This window comes from Eptatretus burgeri, chromosome 14, assembly GCF_056783735.1.
Source record: "Eptatretus burgeri isolate ZD-2024b chromosome 14, Ebu_testis_v1, whole genome shotgun sequence".
In the NCBI taxonomy this organism is placed as follows: Eukaryota; Metazoa; Chordata; class Myxini; order Myxiniformes; family Myxinidae; genus Eptatretus; species Eptatretus burgeri.
Genome location: NC_140974.1, coordinates 16,057,243 through 16,076,856, shown reverse-complemented (window position 1 = coordinate 16,076,856; position 19,614 = coordinate 16,057,243). Strand labels below are relative to the sequence as shown.

The following is a 19,614-nucleotide window of genomic DNA, read 5'->3' as shown; positions in this document are numbered from 1 at the left end:
GGCAGTTTCATTGGCTCGGCCACTGGTGGTTACAACCTGGACAGGTCATCACTCTGCCACAGGATATTTGTAATTTGTTTAGGGTATCTCGACTTCACTTCACGAAGGACACCGTAGGGTCCTTATACGTCAATCGAATAATGCTGTCAGATGGGATGCCCAGTTTAACATCCATCTGAGGGTCGGTACACACATTGATGTGTCGTCCTGTCTACAAAACACCAGGATGGTAGTTAATAGCTGGATCGAGATTCAAACCCAGGCTAGACAGCTCAGAGGCAAGTGTGTAAACCTCCACGTTATCCTACCAGTACTTCTTACAGAGGAGGAGAGGAGATTGGGACCATACTCTGTGCAGAGCGTTGGGGCTGCTTAAGCAGTCTCCTTGACTATTGGGTACAATCCTGGACGGGTCGCCACTCCGACACAGGATACCAGCATGCTGGCACTCATTTTGCCGACCTCGGAAGGATGACAGGTCGAGTTAACCCCACCTGGTATTAGTTCAACATCTGAGCAGGATTTGAATTCAGGACCCTCGGATCCAAAGACCACCACCCTAACCATGAAGCCAACACCAGGCGTACTTCTTACAGAATAGCTACATAAAATACTGAACAAAAGATCACCACGCAGGCTGCATCAAAACATTCCATGACATTAACAGGGCTTGGCCTGATATAGATGGAGATCTAACACAGCAGTGAGAAAATTACACAACGAAAGGGACACACACGTGGCATGATGTTTGATTGTAACATTTAAGGTCTGGCTCAAGGATGGCTGAATTGGGCTGCCAGGATATCTTCAAGGTGTGCACACTCGCCTTTAAGCCATCGCGCTTGGGTTTGAATATCGACCCAACTATGAACTGTCATCCCGGTATTTCACAGGCAGGGTGATTCATCAATGTGTGTGCCATCCCTCTTAAACTGGGCGTCCCATCCGCCGGCATGAGTATGTGGACGTTGAAGATCCCGCGGTGTCATTCATGAAGAGTTGGCGAGCTATCACCTGCACTTTCGGAAAAATTCCAAATTCCTGCTCGAACCTTCATCGAACGTCAGTCCTGGCCAGCCGGTTCGTGAAAGTCTTGGGCCGAAAAACGTTCCCGGCCGACCTCATGAGAAGTTGGGAATATAAATGAGGTGTGGTGGTGGTGGTAGTGATTGTAGTAGTCGTAGTAGTTGTAGTCGTAGTACTAGTGGTGATCATTGGTGGCTGAATTATGAGCTGTGCTCTAAAGATGAGAGAATAGGGGATAAAATGAGCTGAGATGGAAGGATGTGCTCAAACCCGAGGAACCGATGGGATCTGGGAAAAGGGTGAGAATGGAAGAGATGGAAAAAAAAACCTGACAGTTTGGAAATATGTATATGATGAACAAGTTATCTGCCTTAAATATCAGGGTGAGGTACCAATGGCACCCAAAGGTATCGCCATCCACAGCATCTTGAAGTGGATTGAACGTTGGGCTCATTGTTGAAAAGTGAACACGATACGGAACTGAGTGTGAAGCACGACTTGTTTTCCTTGAACAATATATATATATATATATATATATATATATATATATATATATATATATATATATATATATATATATATATATATATATATATATATATATATATATATATATATATATATATATATACATATGGGCAGATAACAGCAATTTTTGAGAGGAATCGTGCAAATGATGATACAAGCATCAAATTTGGCACATTTGTTCTCCAGGGGATTCTCATCAAATCTGCCTGATTGGCCATCTGAAAATCCAAATTTTGAAAAATTTGAAAAAAAAAAAAACTTCAAAAAAGTCAAGATCACGAATCAATGTTGGATGCTGGCTGAGATTGGTGAATGTTTCAGAAACATCATCAAAGACGTTCCAAGTCTGCCATGCAGTTTTCTTCCCTTTACCGCGGAAGGCAGACACGACGTCGCATCCCGTGAACGCATGGAAGTATGGGATCCCTCGAGCTTTCTCAGGCCCTATTGCAGAAACTACCTCATGGACTGGAATCCATTGCGCCTTGGCTCCTTCGCCAAAGGCAATCCACATGTTCTCAAGACCTAGTTCCTGTAAGGATGGCAGTACAGATATTGCTATGACAAGTACGTCCGTGTCATTAGCCTTAATGATAATGGACTTGCGACCATCTATCTTGCATCCCTGGCGTGTACAAATATTTGAGTGTCAGCTTCTTCATGACAACATGGAGACACAGCATCCAGTGACTTCCTTGTGTTGCTAATGGCATCTTCTCCTTTTGTGACAATGACTGTGCTTGTCGTCTGTGCTTCACACATCTTTTCCACAAGGAAGTGAAACAGCTCAGCCTTGTTGCTGTCATCTCGAAGAAAGCTTCTCCAGTTCCTTGGGGTCTTACTGGTTCCTGACACTCTTCTTCTGATTCCTTGCCCCCTTTTCGACCTTGCCTCAGACTTCAGACTTGACTTCTTGTACACATCAAACACTACGTCCACCCTCTCGTACCTGGCAACATAGGATTCCACCTTTGGGATGATGTCTTCTTTCACATAGTCATCAAATATCTTTGAAGTGCGTGGAGGTAGGGCATTGATAAGTGCTGAGCCATCAATGATGACTGCATCTCCCCTTGGTTCTCTGTCTAAGATGTTCACTTGTGCTTCAAGAATTTCAGCCAGCTGTGACTTCAAATTTTTTTTAATTTTTTTAAATTTTTCAAAATTTGGATTTTCAAATGGCCAATCGGGCAGATTTGATCAGAAAGTCCTGCAGAACAGAAATGCCAAATTTGATGCTTGTATCATAATTTGCACGATTTTTCTACTATCTACTACACTAATATATATATATATATATATATATATATATATATATATATATATATATATATATATATATATATATATATACCATCATGCTTTAGTCAGCGCAAAAGAGTTCGTTCATAGATTTTGTTGTGGAACCCGCAAGACACATCATTCGGTTATCTGTCACTTTACAAGCTTGAGACCCCCATCTTGACTCTATCCAGGCCTGCAGTGAATGACGCACCCGATGCTATTTGTTTCCGAGTTGATTTATGATGATGTTATGGTCGTGTTCGGTGAACAAACAAACTTTAAGGTCAGGCCAAAATATAACATTAGTTGGAAATTGGAAAAAAAAGTCTTTTTAATCCTCAAAAAAGTTTTTAAATCTTGCTTGACAGTCTTCTTTTTATAGGAAGGTTGAATGAGGTGGTGTTGGAAGTCGAGGAGTGGAAGTAAATGGAGGAGATTGCATGAGTGCAGAAGAAGGAATGCGGTTACACACTGGGTGCCCTGGTGTCGCTTGTTAGCCGTGACAGAGAGTACACCATGCTGTAAGTATCTCATGATGTCTTTGATGCCAAAGTGTGACAGGATGGTGCAAAGGTAGCACACTTACCTTTGAGTTCTCTTGTCCGAGTTCAATTTCCGACCTGACTTTAAGCCAGGTGATCGGTGCGTTGCAGGCACGGGATTGCATCAGAAAGTGCGCTGTCCCTTGAACAGACATTAAGCTGGCTGTGCTGTCTGCTAACAATAGTTGGTGGACGTGAAAGATTCTGAAGTCTTTGTCTTTTTTGAAGAGTAGGTAAGTCATCGCCGGCACCCTGAACTAATGACAAATTCGTGCCAAAATCATTAAACCTCAGGCCGAGCCAGCCAATTCGTAAAAGACTTTGGGACAAACCTCTCTCTCGGCCGACATCACAAGAAGTTGGAAATAATTGGAGCCGTTAAAATGGTGGGAGTGGTGGTAGTGGTGGTAGTGGTCATGGTCATGGCAGCAGATATTTGACGCCTCTTTAAGAAAGTTTTATTTTCACTCTGCATTTAGTTTTCATCATTTTTAATCGACACAGAATTGATGTGCACAATTCTGCCCATCGGGAGTTTTTCTGTGTGGAATGGTATTTTTTACTCCATAGCTACGGAATAGTGATATGCAATCATCCATACACATTGTGAAGTGTGGTAATAAAGTTTTTAGACAATTTAACTGCACAATATATATATATATATATATATATATATATATATATATATATATATATATATATTTTATATCACAAGGTTAAAGCTCTAATTGGCATGACAACAAAGATGACCTGTAATGGCTATTCATTGGGTGCATTATCAGACACTAATTCGCAGAACTTTGAATCACTGAGAGTTTTATCTATGTTCATGACTTTGCTCCTTTCCTAAGAGCATTTGCATGATTTTTTTTTTGGCAACACGTGACTTTTAAAATGATGTATGAATGCTTAAATGAGGCCTTTTGCGCATACGCTGTGTATGTCTACACTGACTCGGTTCTGCTCCATGAACCTGCCATTGCGAGCATAAAATGTGCGATTCAAATCGTCTTTTAAACATAATTTCCAGTATTTAGACGAAAGAGTGGCAATTTCAAAGTGGTTAACCATAAATGTTGTGTTCCTTATCCATTTGAACCCTCGTGGCCGGTTTACCAGCCGCTATCCAAACCACCATCCAAACCTCCATATACCCGAACGGCCGGTTTACCAATCGCTAGTAAAATATCCGAATACCAGAACAGCCGGTCTACAGGCTGCTATACAAACCTTCATATACGCGAAAGGCTGGATTTTTCTATCAGGAGCCCACGGTGGGGTAGTTGAAAGTCCAAGGAGCTCAGGGTTCAAAGGGTTAATGCAAATCAAACTCACGAGAATATAGGAAAACTGGTACAAGAAATATTCAAAGATGAGAGGTGTTGGGTTCATAACATTTCCTGTTAGTTCAAGCGAGCAGCTGCCGTGGATATAACTAAACACACATACACACACAAGGAAGGATGCTTTTTCAGCAATGGCTGTAAAAATCTCGTATAATTTATCTTGTGGCCCCGGAACCAAACAATATATCTATAACAGCTCCCGTCCTCTACCCAGCATGATTAATCGTAAATATAATTTTTAACTTACCCACATGCACAAGCCTCAGATATGTCTTTCCCATTGGTATTCAGAAGCACCTAATTGAGATACACAGTCCATTCACTGGTGACAATCCGTTGGAGGGGGGGAGGTTGTGTAACACATATCCCTCCACTCGGGCCTTTCACCGACCTGCATGGTTGGGAGTATGCAGTTCGGGAAGCTGCCCGTTTGGCGAGCTGAGGATGTTCTCCAAATCTTTAATCGGGCAGGGGCACAGCCCTTCTCTCATGCACTTTTCCAAGTATTTTCCAATTACTTTAGAGCTTTGTGAGGACATTTCAGGTAACAATCCTTATATGGATATCCGGACATATGATATTTGTTCTTACACCCAAACAAGCAAGTTTTCTGGGGTTTATGCGCATGCGCGCCGTGCATTTTATGGCTTATTACGTCCTTTTAAAAGTCACGTATTCTTTTGTAAAAATGAAATAAAAAATAAAAAAAACACGAGTGGTTATTGGACTAGAATGAGTACATACCTCGTTCTGGTAACTTTGTGAGTGCCCACTTATGTATGTATATCAACCATTGAAAATTGGAATATATATCATTTAATTTGGGGTCCATGGCTACTAATATTTGTGATTTGTCAAGAACCTCTCCCAGCAGGACACTCAACATTGATGAGGTTTAAATGAATATTTAGTTCCCATCTCAGAACAACCTTGATGATGTCACTCACCATGCAAGCTCTGCACCTTGTGATGCAGATCCAATGGATCAAATGGTCTCTACCTTCACGTATACTTGTAATATTCCTTTAAAGCAGGGACTCTGTTGACCAGCAATGTATACGCACAACACTGCGGGATGCCCAGAGGTCCGGAGTTAGCATATAATGGGGGATGAGACTGGTCGACAGGCGAACAAGCTTGAAATTGTTTTTGAAGGAGGGATTCCTCTATGACTCATCTCCTGCCCGCTCGCTCATCGCACCCTCTTTAAAGTTTACCTTACTGGGGCTCCTACCCCCAAGAGGCCCCGAGCGGAACCGATTTGTCGATTCTCACGGAGGTCTAGCCCGGCAATGATCTCTCTATTTACACTGGAACTCACCGGCGCCACCAATCTAATTGCTTATCTCGTGTCGAGTTATCTCCTGGTGTGGCAGCAACTTTGTGATTTGTTATACATATGTGCAATTCTAACAGCGATTTATTAAGTTTTATCAATTCTGCTTAGTTTCATTTGTCAGTTTAGTTTGTTTTAATTGACTGCATTTTCTTATCGTTTTATTAATTCATAAAAAGAGCAAACAGAGGAGTCTAGAAGTATGCACACTTGGCCTTAGAGGTGTTGAGCTGTCAAGCCTGGGTTTGAATCTCTGCATGGCTAAAAACTGTCATCCTGGTGTTTGACATGTAAGCCAAGACATCAATGTGTGCACCATCCATTGGAAGAACATTAACACGGAGGAACCGACTTCCAGCAATGGTGGCATTGGTGAACGTTAAAGATCTTACGCTGTCTTTTGCTAAGAGTAGGTGAGTTATCGCTGACACCCTGATCAAATTACAAATTCCAGCTCAAATCAGTCAAACGTCAACCTTTGCCAGCTGGATCATGAAGGACTTGGCCCAAAAATGTTCCACGGCCGATCCACACAAGATGGTGGGAACAATTTGGGCCGTCGATGAAGTCGTGCTGTAATCACAGACGTCGTTCATTCATAAAACAAACTTGGTTAAAATAAACTTTGTAACCTACGGTAAACAAGTCATTATCATGAAAACACACTCCCAAGAACCCGTCGAGGAACTCAATTTATTATCATAACTTATTCAGGTTTCAAGTTTTACATTATAGTCCTTTTATAGAATTTTCCAATTGTTGACGTGGACCACATCCCGCAGAAGAGTTCTTTAGATCTTGATGAAAGTACACAAAGCTAACTTGTTAACCTTCCAAACAAAACAACTTTCAACTCAACTCAAACTGTGAGAATTTTGAACTGAAAATAACATTAAATCTTTGAATTTCTTCTCCAGCACAAAACTCGAAATAAGTCTCACAATCTCTAACTAAATATATCTTTCGAAAGATATTCTAAAAGTGCAAAATAAATCTCTGAAATCAAATAAAAGACCAAATTTAGCATTGGAGCCATCAGGAGGAATCTGAATAGGTAAATATGGAGTCATCAGGAGTGTGTGTGTGTGTCTATATATATATATATATATAAAATTTATCTATGATATATATATATATATATATATATATATAACAATAAATATTTCAATAAAATTTATATATATATAATTTATATTATTAAAATATATATTTATGATGTACATACACACACACACACACGTACACACACACGCACGCACACACAACACAGAGCGAAGCGATACGACGTTTTCGAAGTATGACTTTTTCCAGCACTCTTGTGCGGAAATCAATATTTTGGAGCAAACCAACTTTGTATTAAAATGTATTTTTTGATTTCCTTATCGTTTCATTGTACCTATTTTATTCCGACATGCGAACATTAATCCAGCTCAGAAGCATAACGGACATTTTGTCTGAATTGTAATGAGAATCACACAAAACACTGATGGTTCTTTGGACTTTGAGAATTTACTCCTTCGGACTCGACAATGGTCGCATCCAAAAGTGACAAGATTCCCAAGTAGACAATTTGCTCCTCCCGCGTGTTCAACACAAACACAGCATGAGTGGCTATGATTTGATCCTCGCGTACCCCCTCTCTTAGAAACACCCCTGACCTCCCACATACTCCCTGCTCGGTCACTCCGATGCGCTCGTCATGTCGACGGGTTCTCTGAGCGATGCTGAAGAAGTTGTCGAGGGAGGTGGACCAGACACGGAGTCACAAAGGGACGTAAAAACAGAAGCCGATGAGTTTGAGGAAAGTGATTTGATCACCTCGGTAGAACTTGGAGACAACGACATGGCAAAGCGTGACCACAGGAGTCGAAAGAGGTCTGCAGGTCGTGCTCGGGTTTATCCTCCAGGAGGACTCAGGTGTTCAGACGGAGATGAACGCCAGGGGCAGCGGAGTGCCGCAAATGCGCGGGAGCGAGCCAGGATGCGCGTATTGAGCAAAGCGTTCTCCCGCCTCAAGACTACGCTGCCCTGGGTCCCACCGGACACCAAGCTGTCCAAGTTGGACACCCTGAGGCTCGCTTCCAGCTACATCGCACACTTACGGCACCTGCTGGCGGATGGCAAGTGCGATGGAGGTGCTTTTTCTCATCCCATTACCCTGGTAAGCTGCAAAGGGAATGATTACGACCTTATCGTGCATAGCTTGGGATGCGGGTGGAGAGGAGATCTAATATCGTGGCAAGTGTATAGAGAAGGGAAATGATCACTATGAGACAATTCACACATGCCCACGTGGCATAGTAACCATGCCATTGTCCAAACTTTGTCTACAGGGAGTACATGCAATCATCTTCAAATACTTTGGGCATTTACAAATATTTGTGCATCAAATACAAACTTCTTCACTGTTGTGGGACCAGCAACCAGGTACCACATTATTGTCTGGACTCACCCTCTTATAACATTGATCCAAACCTATATAATGTGTTGCTCAAAAGAAGTTAAGGCTGACCATGGGTTTTAACTTAATTTGAGCATGCATTGCAGACTTCCTTGCAGTCTCACCTTGAACATGTTTTGTCAACGTAAATACTTTTCAAGCTTTCAAAAATTCTGCAAATTCTCCAACATATAATCACGAATGTCCATAAAAGGTTACCTCTTCTCAAGAAAAACAAATGTGGTGAATTATGGTATCCTATTTCAGAATATATATATATATATATATATATATATATATATATATATATATATATATATATATATATATATATATATATATATATATGAATTGGTACTTATGGAATGGCAAGTCAGAAGCAAATTGTACGTACTCGTGCTTATGGAATGACAAGTCAAATGCGTACTCCTTGGTTTGGAAAAGAAGGAATTCTATTATTTCTGGCCTGAAAGGATCGAAACCTCGATGAGAAACGGTGCCCAGCTGATGATCCGGGCACTTGGGAAATCAGTCAATTGCTTGTGGGTGAAGGTTAGAACTTCAAATAAAATAGCTTTTGTAAGTACTTAGCAGTACATAATTTATATCTCATGCGAGCCTCGACGATGTATTGAAAAAAAAATCTGTGTGTGTGTGTGTGTGTGTGTGTGTGTGTGTGTGTGTGTGTGTGTGTGTGTGTGTGTGTGTGTGTGTGTGTGTGTGTGTGTAGTTATGTCTGGCTTCCTTCTTGGGACTACGGTGCAATAATTGGTGTTCATTTTAACCTCTACGGCATCGTTATGGTACATTTTGTAATGGTTTGATAACGTTTGGACGTGTTACCGTTAGTTTGATTGGCAGTATTAGATAGCTAAGTGCAAATGCTATGTATATACTGTACTGCTGAAAACATTAAGTATATTTAGTTATATGTGCTAAAGTGACTGCAATAAATTAGAGCTATCTTATATAATGCCAGAATAGAGTCAGCCTGATTTTGTGTTCATCCAAAGCCAAAAATGAATGGTCATGTTTTATGATATTATATGTTTATATCAACAAGGGGGGCAGGAGACAAGAGTGGCAGGAGAGGAAAGGACAAAACAGTGGAGAACAGGGACATTAGGAGATCTGTGGAACGGAGAGGGATTGAGGTGCGGAACACGGGGTATACAACATGGACACGACAGGGACTTTCAGGAAGGAAGGCAGGGAATTTGATGGAGGTGGGTTTGGGGTGTATTAATAGAGGTAGAAAAGATTGTAGTTTTGGATTGGGGAAGATAAGAGGTGGTGGTGAACAGCTGTTTTGAAGACCTGGAGGGAAGAATGGGATTGAAGAGAGTGTGGGAGTTTATTCCAAAGGCAGGAAAAAAGAGGAATGAAACGGTGAAGGTGAGCAGTGGTTCGTGATCTTGGTAGTCTTACCAGAAGGGGGTTGCTGGTGGACCTTGAGTGCCCTGCGGAAATATGGGGGGAACATATCACAGACAGAGCAAGGGGGGGGGCGAGACCGGAGAGGAGACGGTAAAAGACAGAAGACCACCGACCTGCCTGCAGTGAGTGAGTGAGAGGCCCAAAGACTAACCTCTTCGTGGGAGATACCAATGATCCTAAATGCCTTGGTTTCCACAGCGTGAAGCTGAGAAAGGTGAGAGGCAGGAGCACCAACCCAGAGGGGAGAGCAGTACTCCATAAGGCTGTGGATGAAAGCTTTGTATGTGGTCAGGAGCTCAGGTGGGCCGAGGAAGAACTTTGCACGAAGGAGGATGCCCAGTCTGCGACTGGATTTGGAGGCCAGGTTGGAAATGTGGCTTTTCCAGGAAAGATCAGAGCAGCTAGTGAGACCCAAAAGCTTGAATGAGTGGACGTCTTTCAGAGGATTGTTGAGAAAGTAGATTAGATGGCAGGGGTGGGGGGGGGGGTTCCAGATGCTCCTTTCGGAGAGACATAGTGAGAGTGTGAGATTTGTCAGGATTGAAAGACATGTTCCACATGTTGGACCAGTTTGTGATTTTATCCAGATCTGCAGAGAGTGAAGAAGCTGCTGCTTGCCGGTCTGAGGGATGACAGATGGTACAGCAGAGGGTGGAGTCATCAGCAAAGAGATGAAGAGGATTTTCCAGAGAGTCGGAGAGATCATTGATGAAAACCATAAAAAGAACAGGGCCCAGAAAGTTGCCTTGAGGAACTCCAGCCTGGACAGGAAGAGGGGATGAGATATCTCCATTTAGGGCCACACGTTGGCTGCGACAGGAGGGGAACTCTGCGAGCCATGAGTGGAGATGTCCTTGCAAACCATGGAAAGATAATTTGGTGAGCAGGGCAGGGTGCCAGACCGCGTCAAAAGCACACGATATGTCTCGGGATTTGGCTCTGATTTCATGTCTGGAATTGAGGACCTCCATCCATTGTTGGGAGAGCAGAAGCAGCATATTCAGGGTAGAGTGACCTGATCTGAAACCAAAGTGATGATTGGAAATCAAACCATTGGAGAAGAGGAAGGATTTAATGACTGAAGTGATGATGGATTCCATGACCTTGCTGATGATTGGGAGAAGGCTGATTGGTCTGCAGTTGCAGGGATCTGTTTTTGCACCTTTTTGTGCAGGGCAGTAATATTTGCTGATTTCCAAGCAGATGGCAGATGACCTTGAGCAAATGAGAGGGTGAATATAACAGAGAGATGGTGAGCAAGAGCAGAGAGATGGTGAGCAAGAGCAGAGGACCAGGTTTTTAGGACATGTGGGCAGATGCCGTCTGGACCGGTTGCAGAATCTGAGTCGACGTTTGACAGCAAGCTCTCCACCTTGTCAGGAGAAAATGACACAGAGTCCAGGGACAGTTGGGTGCGATTGGGTAAGGTGGGTTCAGAAAGCGATGGGTTACGGACACAATATTTAGCTGCAAACATAGAGTTTTGACATTCAGACCTTTTCACGTGTCGCGTCAGCAGTTCGGCCATTTGAGGTAAGGGAGGGGATGGAGCAGGAACATACACCAGGAACAGATTTGATTAGACGCCACCAGTATTTGGAGGAGGGAGAGAGGTTTGAGAGTTCAGACTTGAGCTTAGAAAGATGTTGTTTCTGGCTCTCCTGAGTGTAGATACACATTTTTTCCAAGCTTTCTGGAAGGAACTGAGATGTCCCTCAGTTTGGTTTGCTTTCCATGCAACAAAGGCAAGTTGTTTCAGGACAACCACAAGCTTCAGTGAACCATGGGCGGGAGGAAGGGTTGGACAACTGAAGACGAGAGGGGATAAATCTGTGCATGAGAGAGAGAAAGCTTCTTTGAAAGAATTCCCAGGATGAGTTGATGTTGGAGAAAGTACCGATGGGATACCAGTCCAGAAGTTTGATGGCTGCTTGGAGACCCTGCCAGTCAGCCTGAATGAAATGCCAGACTCGACGTCACTGAGGTGGTTCTCTCATAACAGCCAGAGAGATGTTTACTTTGACAAGCATTTGGTCAGAAGAACCGATTGGAGCAAAGGAAGAACAGGAAATATTTTCAGGGAAATTTGTCAAAATCAGATCCAGAAGAGATGGAGTACCATTGGTTGAGATCTGGGTCGGGAAGTTGACCGATTGAATCAGTCCCAATGAGTCGCAGAAAGCTTTTGCTGAAGTGCCATGACAGGTGAGAGAGGTACCCACACCAAGCCAACTGGCATGATGATAATTGAAGTCACCACATACAGTATGAGAAAGAAAGAGTTTGGATGAGAGGATAGAAGTTGGTCCATGTTTTCAGATAGTGAGGTGTAAATGAAGTCATCACCGTTCTGTGGACGTTACAATACACATTTAAACATGAGGTGGGAGTGGAAGAGAAGCTGTAGCCAGAGGTATTCCTGGGGGTGTGGGGGAGTGAGGGCAGTGCATGGAAAGTGAGGAATGGAGTCTTTGATGAAGAGAGCAACTCCTCCACCAGGACGAGGCTCAGGTCTGTCATACCGGAGGAGGGAGTAACCAGGGAGAGATACTTGGGAGTCAGAGATGTCTTGAAGGAGGAAAGTTTCTGTTCAGCAGATAATGTCTGGTTTGTCAGTGGCAACCTGTATGGAAAGATCTGTCAGGTTTGAGCGAAGGCCCCGGATATTTGAGGTCCACGCTCTTTTGGAAGAGGGAGAGGAGGAGGCTTTGGGTGCAGGGAAGGGGATGGGGAGTGTCTGACAAGGGAGGAGAGAGGTAAGGAGAGTCGTAATAGTGTGGGGATTGCAGAAGAGCGAGGGGAGGAGGCTGGATGAGGAGGAGAAAAGGCTGTGTGCTGCTGGGTTGAGGTACAATGGGGAGTAATAAGAGAGGCGGCAGAAGGCAGTTGAGGATTTGAGGAGGTGGAGTGATGAGATGGAGGTGAGAGGGCAGGGGAAGGAGGCAACTTTGAGAAGCGTGAGTGACGGGGGGGGTAAATTGAGGAAGAAGGGTGAGGGGGAGTTTTTGAGAAAGGTGAGGGGGAAGCTTGGAGGTGGAAGAGTGTGACGGTTGCTTTGAGAGGGAGGGGTAGAAGGGGTGAATTGGCATTGAATTTGGGGAAAAAAAATATGCATAGCAAACTGGGGTTTTAAATTTTTTTAGTTCAGAGATGCGATTAAAGACATTCCTTGAGGGATGTAATAAAGGCGAATTCAGAGAATGGAGAGAAGAAACGCTGTAACAGTTGGACTTTTTAGATCAGGTGTGAAGGAAAGGTCGAATTGATAGCAGTCTGTTGAAGGAGAAAAAGAGTCGTGAATTATGATACAGTAATGAGAACCACACGTGTAAAACAGGAAGATGAAGCATTACAAGAGCTAGTTTTTATTATTATTATTGTTATTATTATTATTATTGTTAATAATATTATTTTTGATAAAGATTGCATAAGATTAGGAAAAGGAAGGTTGACTAAAAAACCATCAGGTGAATGGTGAATTTGGATCGGTAACCGCAGAGGGTCGAAACAGATCCAGCAGAACCATGTGGTTTCGGGAAGTGTATTGTTAAAAGTTTATTTATTTATTTATTTATTTATTTTAATAAGGATTGCTTAACATTCGGAAAAGGAAAGGTTGAAGGAAATTTGTGGGAGTGTGTGGTGAATTTGGACGGGTAAACACAGAGTGAAACTGATGGGTCAATGAAAAGTAACAGGAAGAGGATAGAGAGACACACGTGGTTTTGGGAGGTGTATAGTTTGGATACATGGGGAAATTTTTTTTTTGATGGACTTTTGAAGATTAGGTAAGATTAGGGAGTGGGGGGTTGTAGGAAGAAATCGTGAAGGTAATGGTGAGGATGGGTCAGCTGAAATAGAAGAAAGATGGTGTGCCAGCAGGAGGAAGAGGACGAAGAAGAAGAAGAAGAAGAAGAAGAAGAAGAAGAAGTAGGATTGGCACTTGTGGGAATGAAGGGAGAAAGGGTTTTTGTTTTTTTTTGTTGTATTTTTTAAATTTTAAAACAAGAAACAGAGGGTGTAGTTGGTTGGGATAGATGGGGGGGGGGCAGTGGGAAAAGTGGGGAAAATAGGAATTCATGGTAATAGGGAGAGAATACAAATGCAAACGATCGTACACCTCGACGGGGAAAAATGGATTGGCCTCAAGGAAACCCGATGAAATAAGGTCGCCAAAAACTCACAAAATAGCACAATTTTTAAAACAAAACCGAACTAGGAACACACAGTAAACATGAAGGTCATAAAATAAACAGTTAAAACGTGACAAATAATGACCGGAAACTTAACTTTGAGAAAGTCGGCAGAGACCCCTGAGGGGATCGTAATGGCAAAACATCGTAATTGATTCATAACATGTGTAAATATAGTGGAATTTTTACCCCTCTCCCCCACCTCTCCACGCCCATATGAATGCTCCACTTCCTTTCCCTCCTTCTTCTCACACCTGTTACTATGCCTGGTGTGGATTAATGGTTCGGGTGGCAGGCTTGGGATCCTCGGGTCCTGAATTCAAATCCTGTTCTGCTGTTTAATTAATACCAGGTGGGGTTGATTCAGCCTGTCATCCTTCTGAGGTTGGCAAAAATGAGTGCCAGCTTGCTGGTATCCTGTGTCAGAGTGCTGACCTGTTCAGGATTGTTCCCAATAGCCAAGGAGACTGCTTAGGCAGCACCAACGTTCTGCACAGAGTATGGTCCCAATGGATGGATGGATCCTTCTGTGGTTGGCAAAATGAGTACCAGCTTGCTGGGATGATTGAGCCATTTGATTATCCTGCATCAGAGTGGTGACCTGTCCAGGATTGTGCCCAATAGACCAAGAGACTGCTTAATGGTAGCACCAACGCTCTTCACAGAGTATAGTCCCAATAGATGGATGGATACCTCTTCCTGTACCTTCTTTCCCCACTCCTATACTTCCTGATACACTCATATCTTTCTCCAATCAACATGAATTTTCTTCCTTATGTAATCTTTTGTTTCCTAAATTTACCTCCACTCCTCAAATTTATGTGGTAAACTTATGGCCCCTTTTCAGCATCAAGTGATTTTCTTGCTGGTACATTGTAAAAACATTCATTCTGTCTTTCTTCTTGGAGCTTTAAATAATTTAGTTTCATCCACTGACCAGAAACCTTGTGATTTTTTTACTTATTGGTCTGTGAGAGAAAGAGAGAGAGAGAGAGAGAGAGAGAGAGAGAGAGAGAGAGAGAGAGAGAGAGAGAGAGAGAGAGAGAGAGAGAGAGAGAGAGAAAGAGAGAGAGAGAGAGAGAGAGAGAGAGAGAGAGAGAGAGAGAGAGAGAGAGAGAGAGAGAGAGAGAGAGAGAGAGAGAGAGAGAGAGAGAGAGAGAGAGAGAGAGAGAGAGAGAGAGAGAGAGAGAGAGAGAGAGAGAGAGAGAGAGAGAGAGAGAGAGAGAGAGAGAGAGAGAGAGAGAGAGAGAGAGAGAGAGAGAGAGAGAGAGAGAGAGAGAGAGAGAGAGAGAGAGAGAGAGAGAGAGAGAGAGAGAGAGAGAGAGAGAGAGAGAGAGAGAGAGAGAGAGAGAGAGAGAGAGAGAGAGAGAGAGAGAGAGAGAGAGAGAGAGAGAGAGAGAGAGAGAGAGAGAGAGAGAGAGAGAGAGAGAGAGAGAGAGAAAGAGAAAGAGACAGACACCGAGAGACCGAGACCATTTGCCATGTTCACCAATGTAAAGCTGTTATGGTGTTGTAATAGTGTACTCATCGACAATTGCACCTGCAATTCAGTCATTTGCTTGTTTCTGGTCCATTTAGAATCATCATGCATGACGTCATATTGTTGTTTTGGTCCCCCTTCCCCCCAATCCTACAGACTTGGCCTTTCCTTGCCACTGGGCACACAGACTTGGACTCTCGAAGCAGGAGTGTCTCCAGTCGACTGTGTGGAGCACCAATGTCATGATTCGAGGTTATCAAGTCCGAGTAATGAAAAGCGGATTGGTGGAGGTTCTGTCATGGGTATTCACTTGCAGATTGTGATTTGACAGAGCATTTTTGTCCATATTTATAAAGCTGAGCAGGGAGAACCATGCCTGCCCATACAAAGAAAGAGTACACATTCTCATGTGGACATCCTACATCAAATCCTTTAACAAAAGTGATGACGTCAAAGAAAGTTTGAAAAAGACTTCTTAACAAAGCAATTGTTGAATTTGCGAGACTGAAGACCTCAACATTTTCAATTTCTGGACATATCAAAGCACAACTGACAGCACAATAGGTTGGTAGATATACTGAACTGACCCATGAGTTTTTTGCACAACTTGTACCTGGAAACACAAATATAAAGGACTTGTCTTGCTCAAGCATCAGCAGCCAGTTTGATGGTGGATCTTCACAGATAATGGAAGAATAAATGAATGCATACATCAATAATGGACTTGTGGTTCAAATGATTTATTCATTTAATCTTTTGTTTGCTTTCAGGTAGAATAGTCCTGTACATACCAAGCACTTTCCTGTACATAAACTGTACAATAAAATAGCTGTTTTTAATGTTGTACTGAAGCTTCATGAATCAGTGAGTTTTTCCTGTCCTTCCATAACATCTTGTCATAACATCACCAGTTTGTCCAAACACAAAGTGGCTGCATTAAATAACCACAAATTGCAGTTATTTAACATTTTGAAAAGTGATTTCATAACCGGATTTGATTCTCTTCTTTGTATGGAAAGAAGGTGCTTGCAATGTCCTAAAGGGGTCATTGATCACGATGTGATGCAATTATACGTATTTTTCGATATTCACAGAACAGAATTAGGTTAAATCTAATGAGATGTCATTGTGATATATGTATATGTATATGTATATATATATATATATATATGTATGTAGATATATTTATTTGTTTACACTTTTTAAAATAAGAATGTGCTTCCAAGCAAAGTTAATTTGAGCAAAAAAGCGAGAGCAGACCCGGTCTCACTTTTTTGCTCAAATTAGCAGAGCAGATCTGGGTTTAACTTTGGTTGGAAGCACCTTGTTATTCTTTAAATATATACATATATATACATATATATATATACATATATATATATATATACATATATATATATATATATATATATATATATATATATATATATATATATATATATATATATATATATCCCTGTGTCGTAAGAGGCGACCAGGGTTGTGTCAGGAAGGGCATCCGGCTTAAAACATGTGCCAAATCACTATGCGGATCATTCGGATGATCCGCTGTGGCGACCCCGAACGGGAGCAGCCAGAAGAAGAAGAAGAAGATATATATATATATATATTATATGTATATGTATATGTATATATATATTATATGTATATGTATATGTATATATATATATATATATTATATGTATATGTATATATATATTATATGTATATGTATATATATATATATTAAATGTATATGTATATGTATATATATATATATATATATATATATATATATGTATATGTATATGTATATGTATATGTATATGTATATATATATGTATGTATATATATATATATATATATATATATATATATATATATATATATATTTTAGTTATTGCTATGAGTTTCAGTATCTACTATGAGGGGGAGTGCCTTGGTTCCTCGCAGACTCCCAGACTTGAGGCCACCAAGCACGGATAACTCAATTAAGCCAATTAGTTGACCACGTGGCCCAAAGTTCTCCAACTGCTGTTTACCTGGGGGGTCACGTGATGTTTTGTTTTTTTTAGCCAGGGAAGCGCCCTCGATTATGCACTGATCTTATTGTATCTTGAGATGTTAATGGGATGCAGCCAAGCAAAACTGCCAGTGCACACCGGACATAGACTGGAGCTAATTAGTTGGGGGAAGTGAAATCTCCCAGGCTAACATGAAGTGTGGACGGTGTTCGACCAATGAAGGAAAAGACACATCAAGCAGATCTGAAAACAGAATTCAACAAGCGGGAGATTTATTTACAAGAGGAGAGGGCTGCAGGGAGCATACTGTGAGTTTCAAAGCAATCAAAAATTTACAAGGGCTTTTGATAAAGTATAGGGACAGAGAGCAGACCTATCACAATCTATCCAGCTTAGACATGTAACATATCCAAACAAGTTACAAGAGCGCCCATCAGACTCATCCACGGTCGGGTAGATCAAGGATGAGAGATAGAGCAGTGTGAGGTTATTGGGACCTCTTTCTTACCCTGTGCATACACGCTTAGCATGCACTGATCCAAAAGTGTTGTGGGGAGGATGGTAAGGCAGGGAATGCAGGGGTGTGTCATTGCTGTGCTGATGCAGGCTGCTGGAGCTGCCTAGCAGAGAGACTGCGCGTTGCATTCATCCTTGATCTCATCTGGTCAGGCAGGTAACAGGGCAACTCGCCCCGATGGTTCGCCAACAGCTCATGGATAGAGGCACCCTCACAGCTCCTACGACTCATGTTCGATATACAAGCAGCTTGGCCCAGATCACGGCTTGGCTCTGAAGCAACTCGGTTCGGCTCAAAAGCGGCTCGGTTCAGCTCACAAGGCAACAGTTCTGAAAGGCAGCGGTACTCTCCCAGCGACAACGGCTCTTCGTCATGACACAGCGCTCTTATATATGGCCACAATGAGACAGTATGAATAGTAATTAACACTCCACCACATGTCAGCCTTCCCTTCCCCTTACCTCATGCTTACCTCCTCCAAACCCCCCTCCCACCTCCTCCTAAACCCCTTCACCCCTTCATCCCCATAAAAGTCTCTGGACATTTATCAGCATTATAACTGAAATGCGATAAGCTCTGGAATCTCTTAACCTGCACCAAATTTCAAAATTAAACTGCGGAATTGAACTTAGCAGCAGTTCCAACTGCTAAAAACAAAAAGTGTTCATTTGTCCAATTCGCACATTGTTTGAGACTCCAGACATCTACTGATGTCTCTGGACGGTGTTTGGTATGACCCAGCCAGCCGTTCCTTATCAACCATTTCATTGGAGTGCTTGCTTGAGTGCTTAATAGTGTTGGGCGGAATAGATTCCAAGCTACTCAATTCCAACCATGGATGGAATCAAAAGGAATCGAGTCGTGAACAGGAATCTACGTCAATTATGAATAATTTCTACTTTATAGAAATAAGCGTTTTCACACATGTCCTTCATACATGGCCATGTCATGTAATTGAAAAGGAACACGGCCCTCGGACATCACATTTGCAATATAGCAGCAAAAGCAATGACTTGCAAACTAAACATGTCCCAAGGGCATGTTCCTTTTAAATGAAGAGCAAGGCATTTAGAGTTGGCCAGTAAAGCATGCTGATTGCTTTGCTGATGGATGGGTAGACAATACATTGACTAATAAAGTTGACATGTCCTTCAGAAAGTCCAGACGTGCCGTTTGGAACTATTTTGGGAAGGTTACAGAAAACAGTCCAAAAGTTGCATGCTCACTTTGTTCAATCGACCTTGCTCATCACTGTAATACATCCAAGATTACAAAACATTTGAAAACCAAACACCAGAGAAAGTACCTACCTATTAGTAATGGTCGACAATGTGGATTCAAAGAAACCAAAGTCTGCAACAGCAACAATTGTTGGCTTTCACAATCGACAATTGAAAGCACTTTCACTCCGGTAAGCTGCCTTCCCTTTCGCTCCCCTTCCACAGCCATCCCCTTCCCTCACGCTGCCTTTCCTTCCCCTCA

At 42.2% G+C, this 19,614-nt stretch overlaps 1 protein-coding gene across 1 annotated transcript; it reads left to right on the top strand.

Annotated features, from left to right (window-relative positions):
- The first annotated feature begins 7,645 nt into the window (after positions 1 to 7,645).
- Positions 7,646 to 16,458, top strand: TCF21 (transcription factor 21). Its single transcript, XM_085853783.1, has 2 exons — positions 7,646 to 8,223; positions 15,769 to 16,458. Exons 1-2 carry the CDS (start codon positions 7,762 to 7,764, stop codon positions 15,856 to 15,858), a joined length of 552 nt encoding a protein of 183 aa, XP_085709909.1. The 5' UTR covers positions 7,646 to 7,761; the 3' UTR covers positions 15,859 to 16,458.
- Positions 16,459 to 19,614: the final 3,156 nt, after the last annotated feature.

Excerpts from the sequence above, each read along its gene's own strand:
- TCF21 (XM_085853783.1), top strand. The coding sequence starts at position 7,762 with ATGTCGACGGGTTCTCTGAGCGATGCTGAAGAAGTTGTCGAGGGAGGT. Across the intron at positions 8,224-15,768 it reads TTTCTCATCCCATTACCCTG|ACTTGGCCTTTCCTTGCCAC; the intron begins GTAAGCTGCAAA and ends CCAATCCTACAG.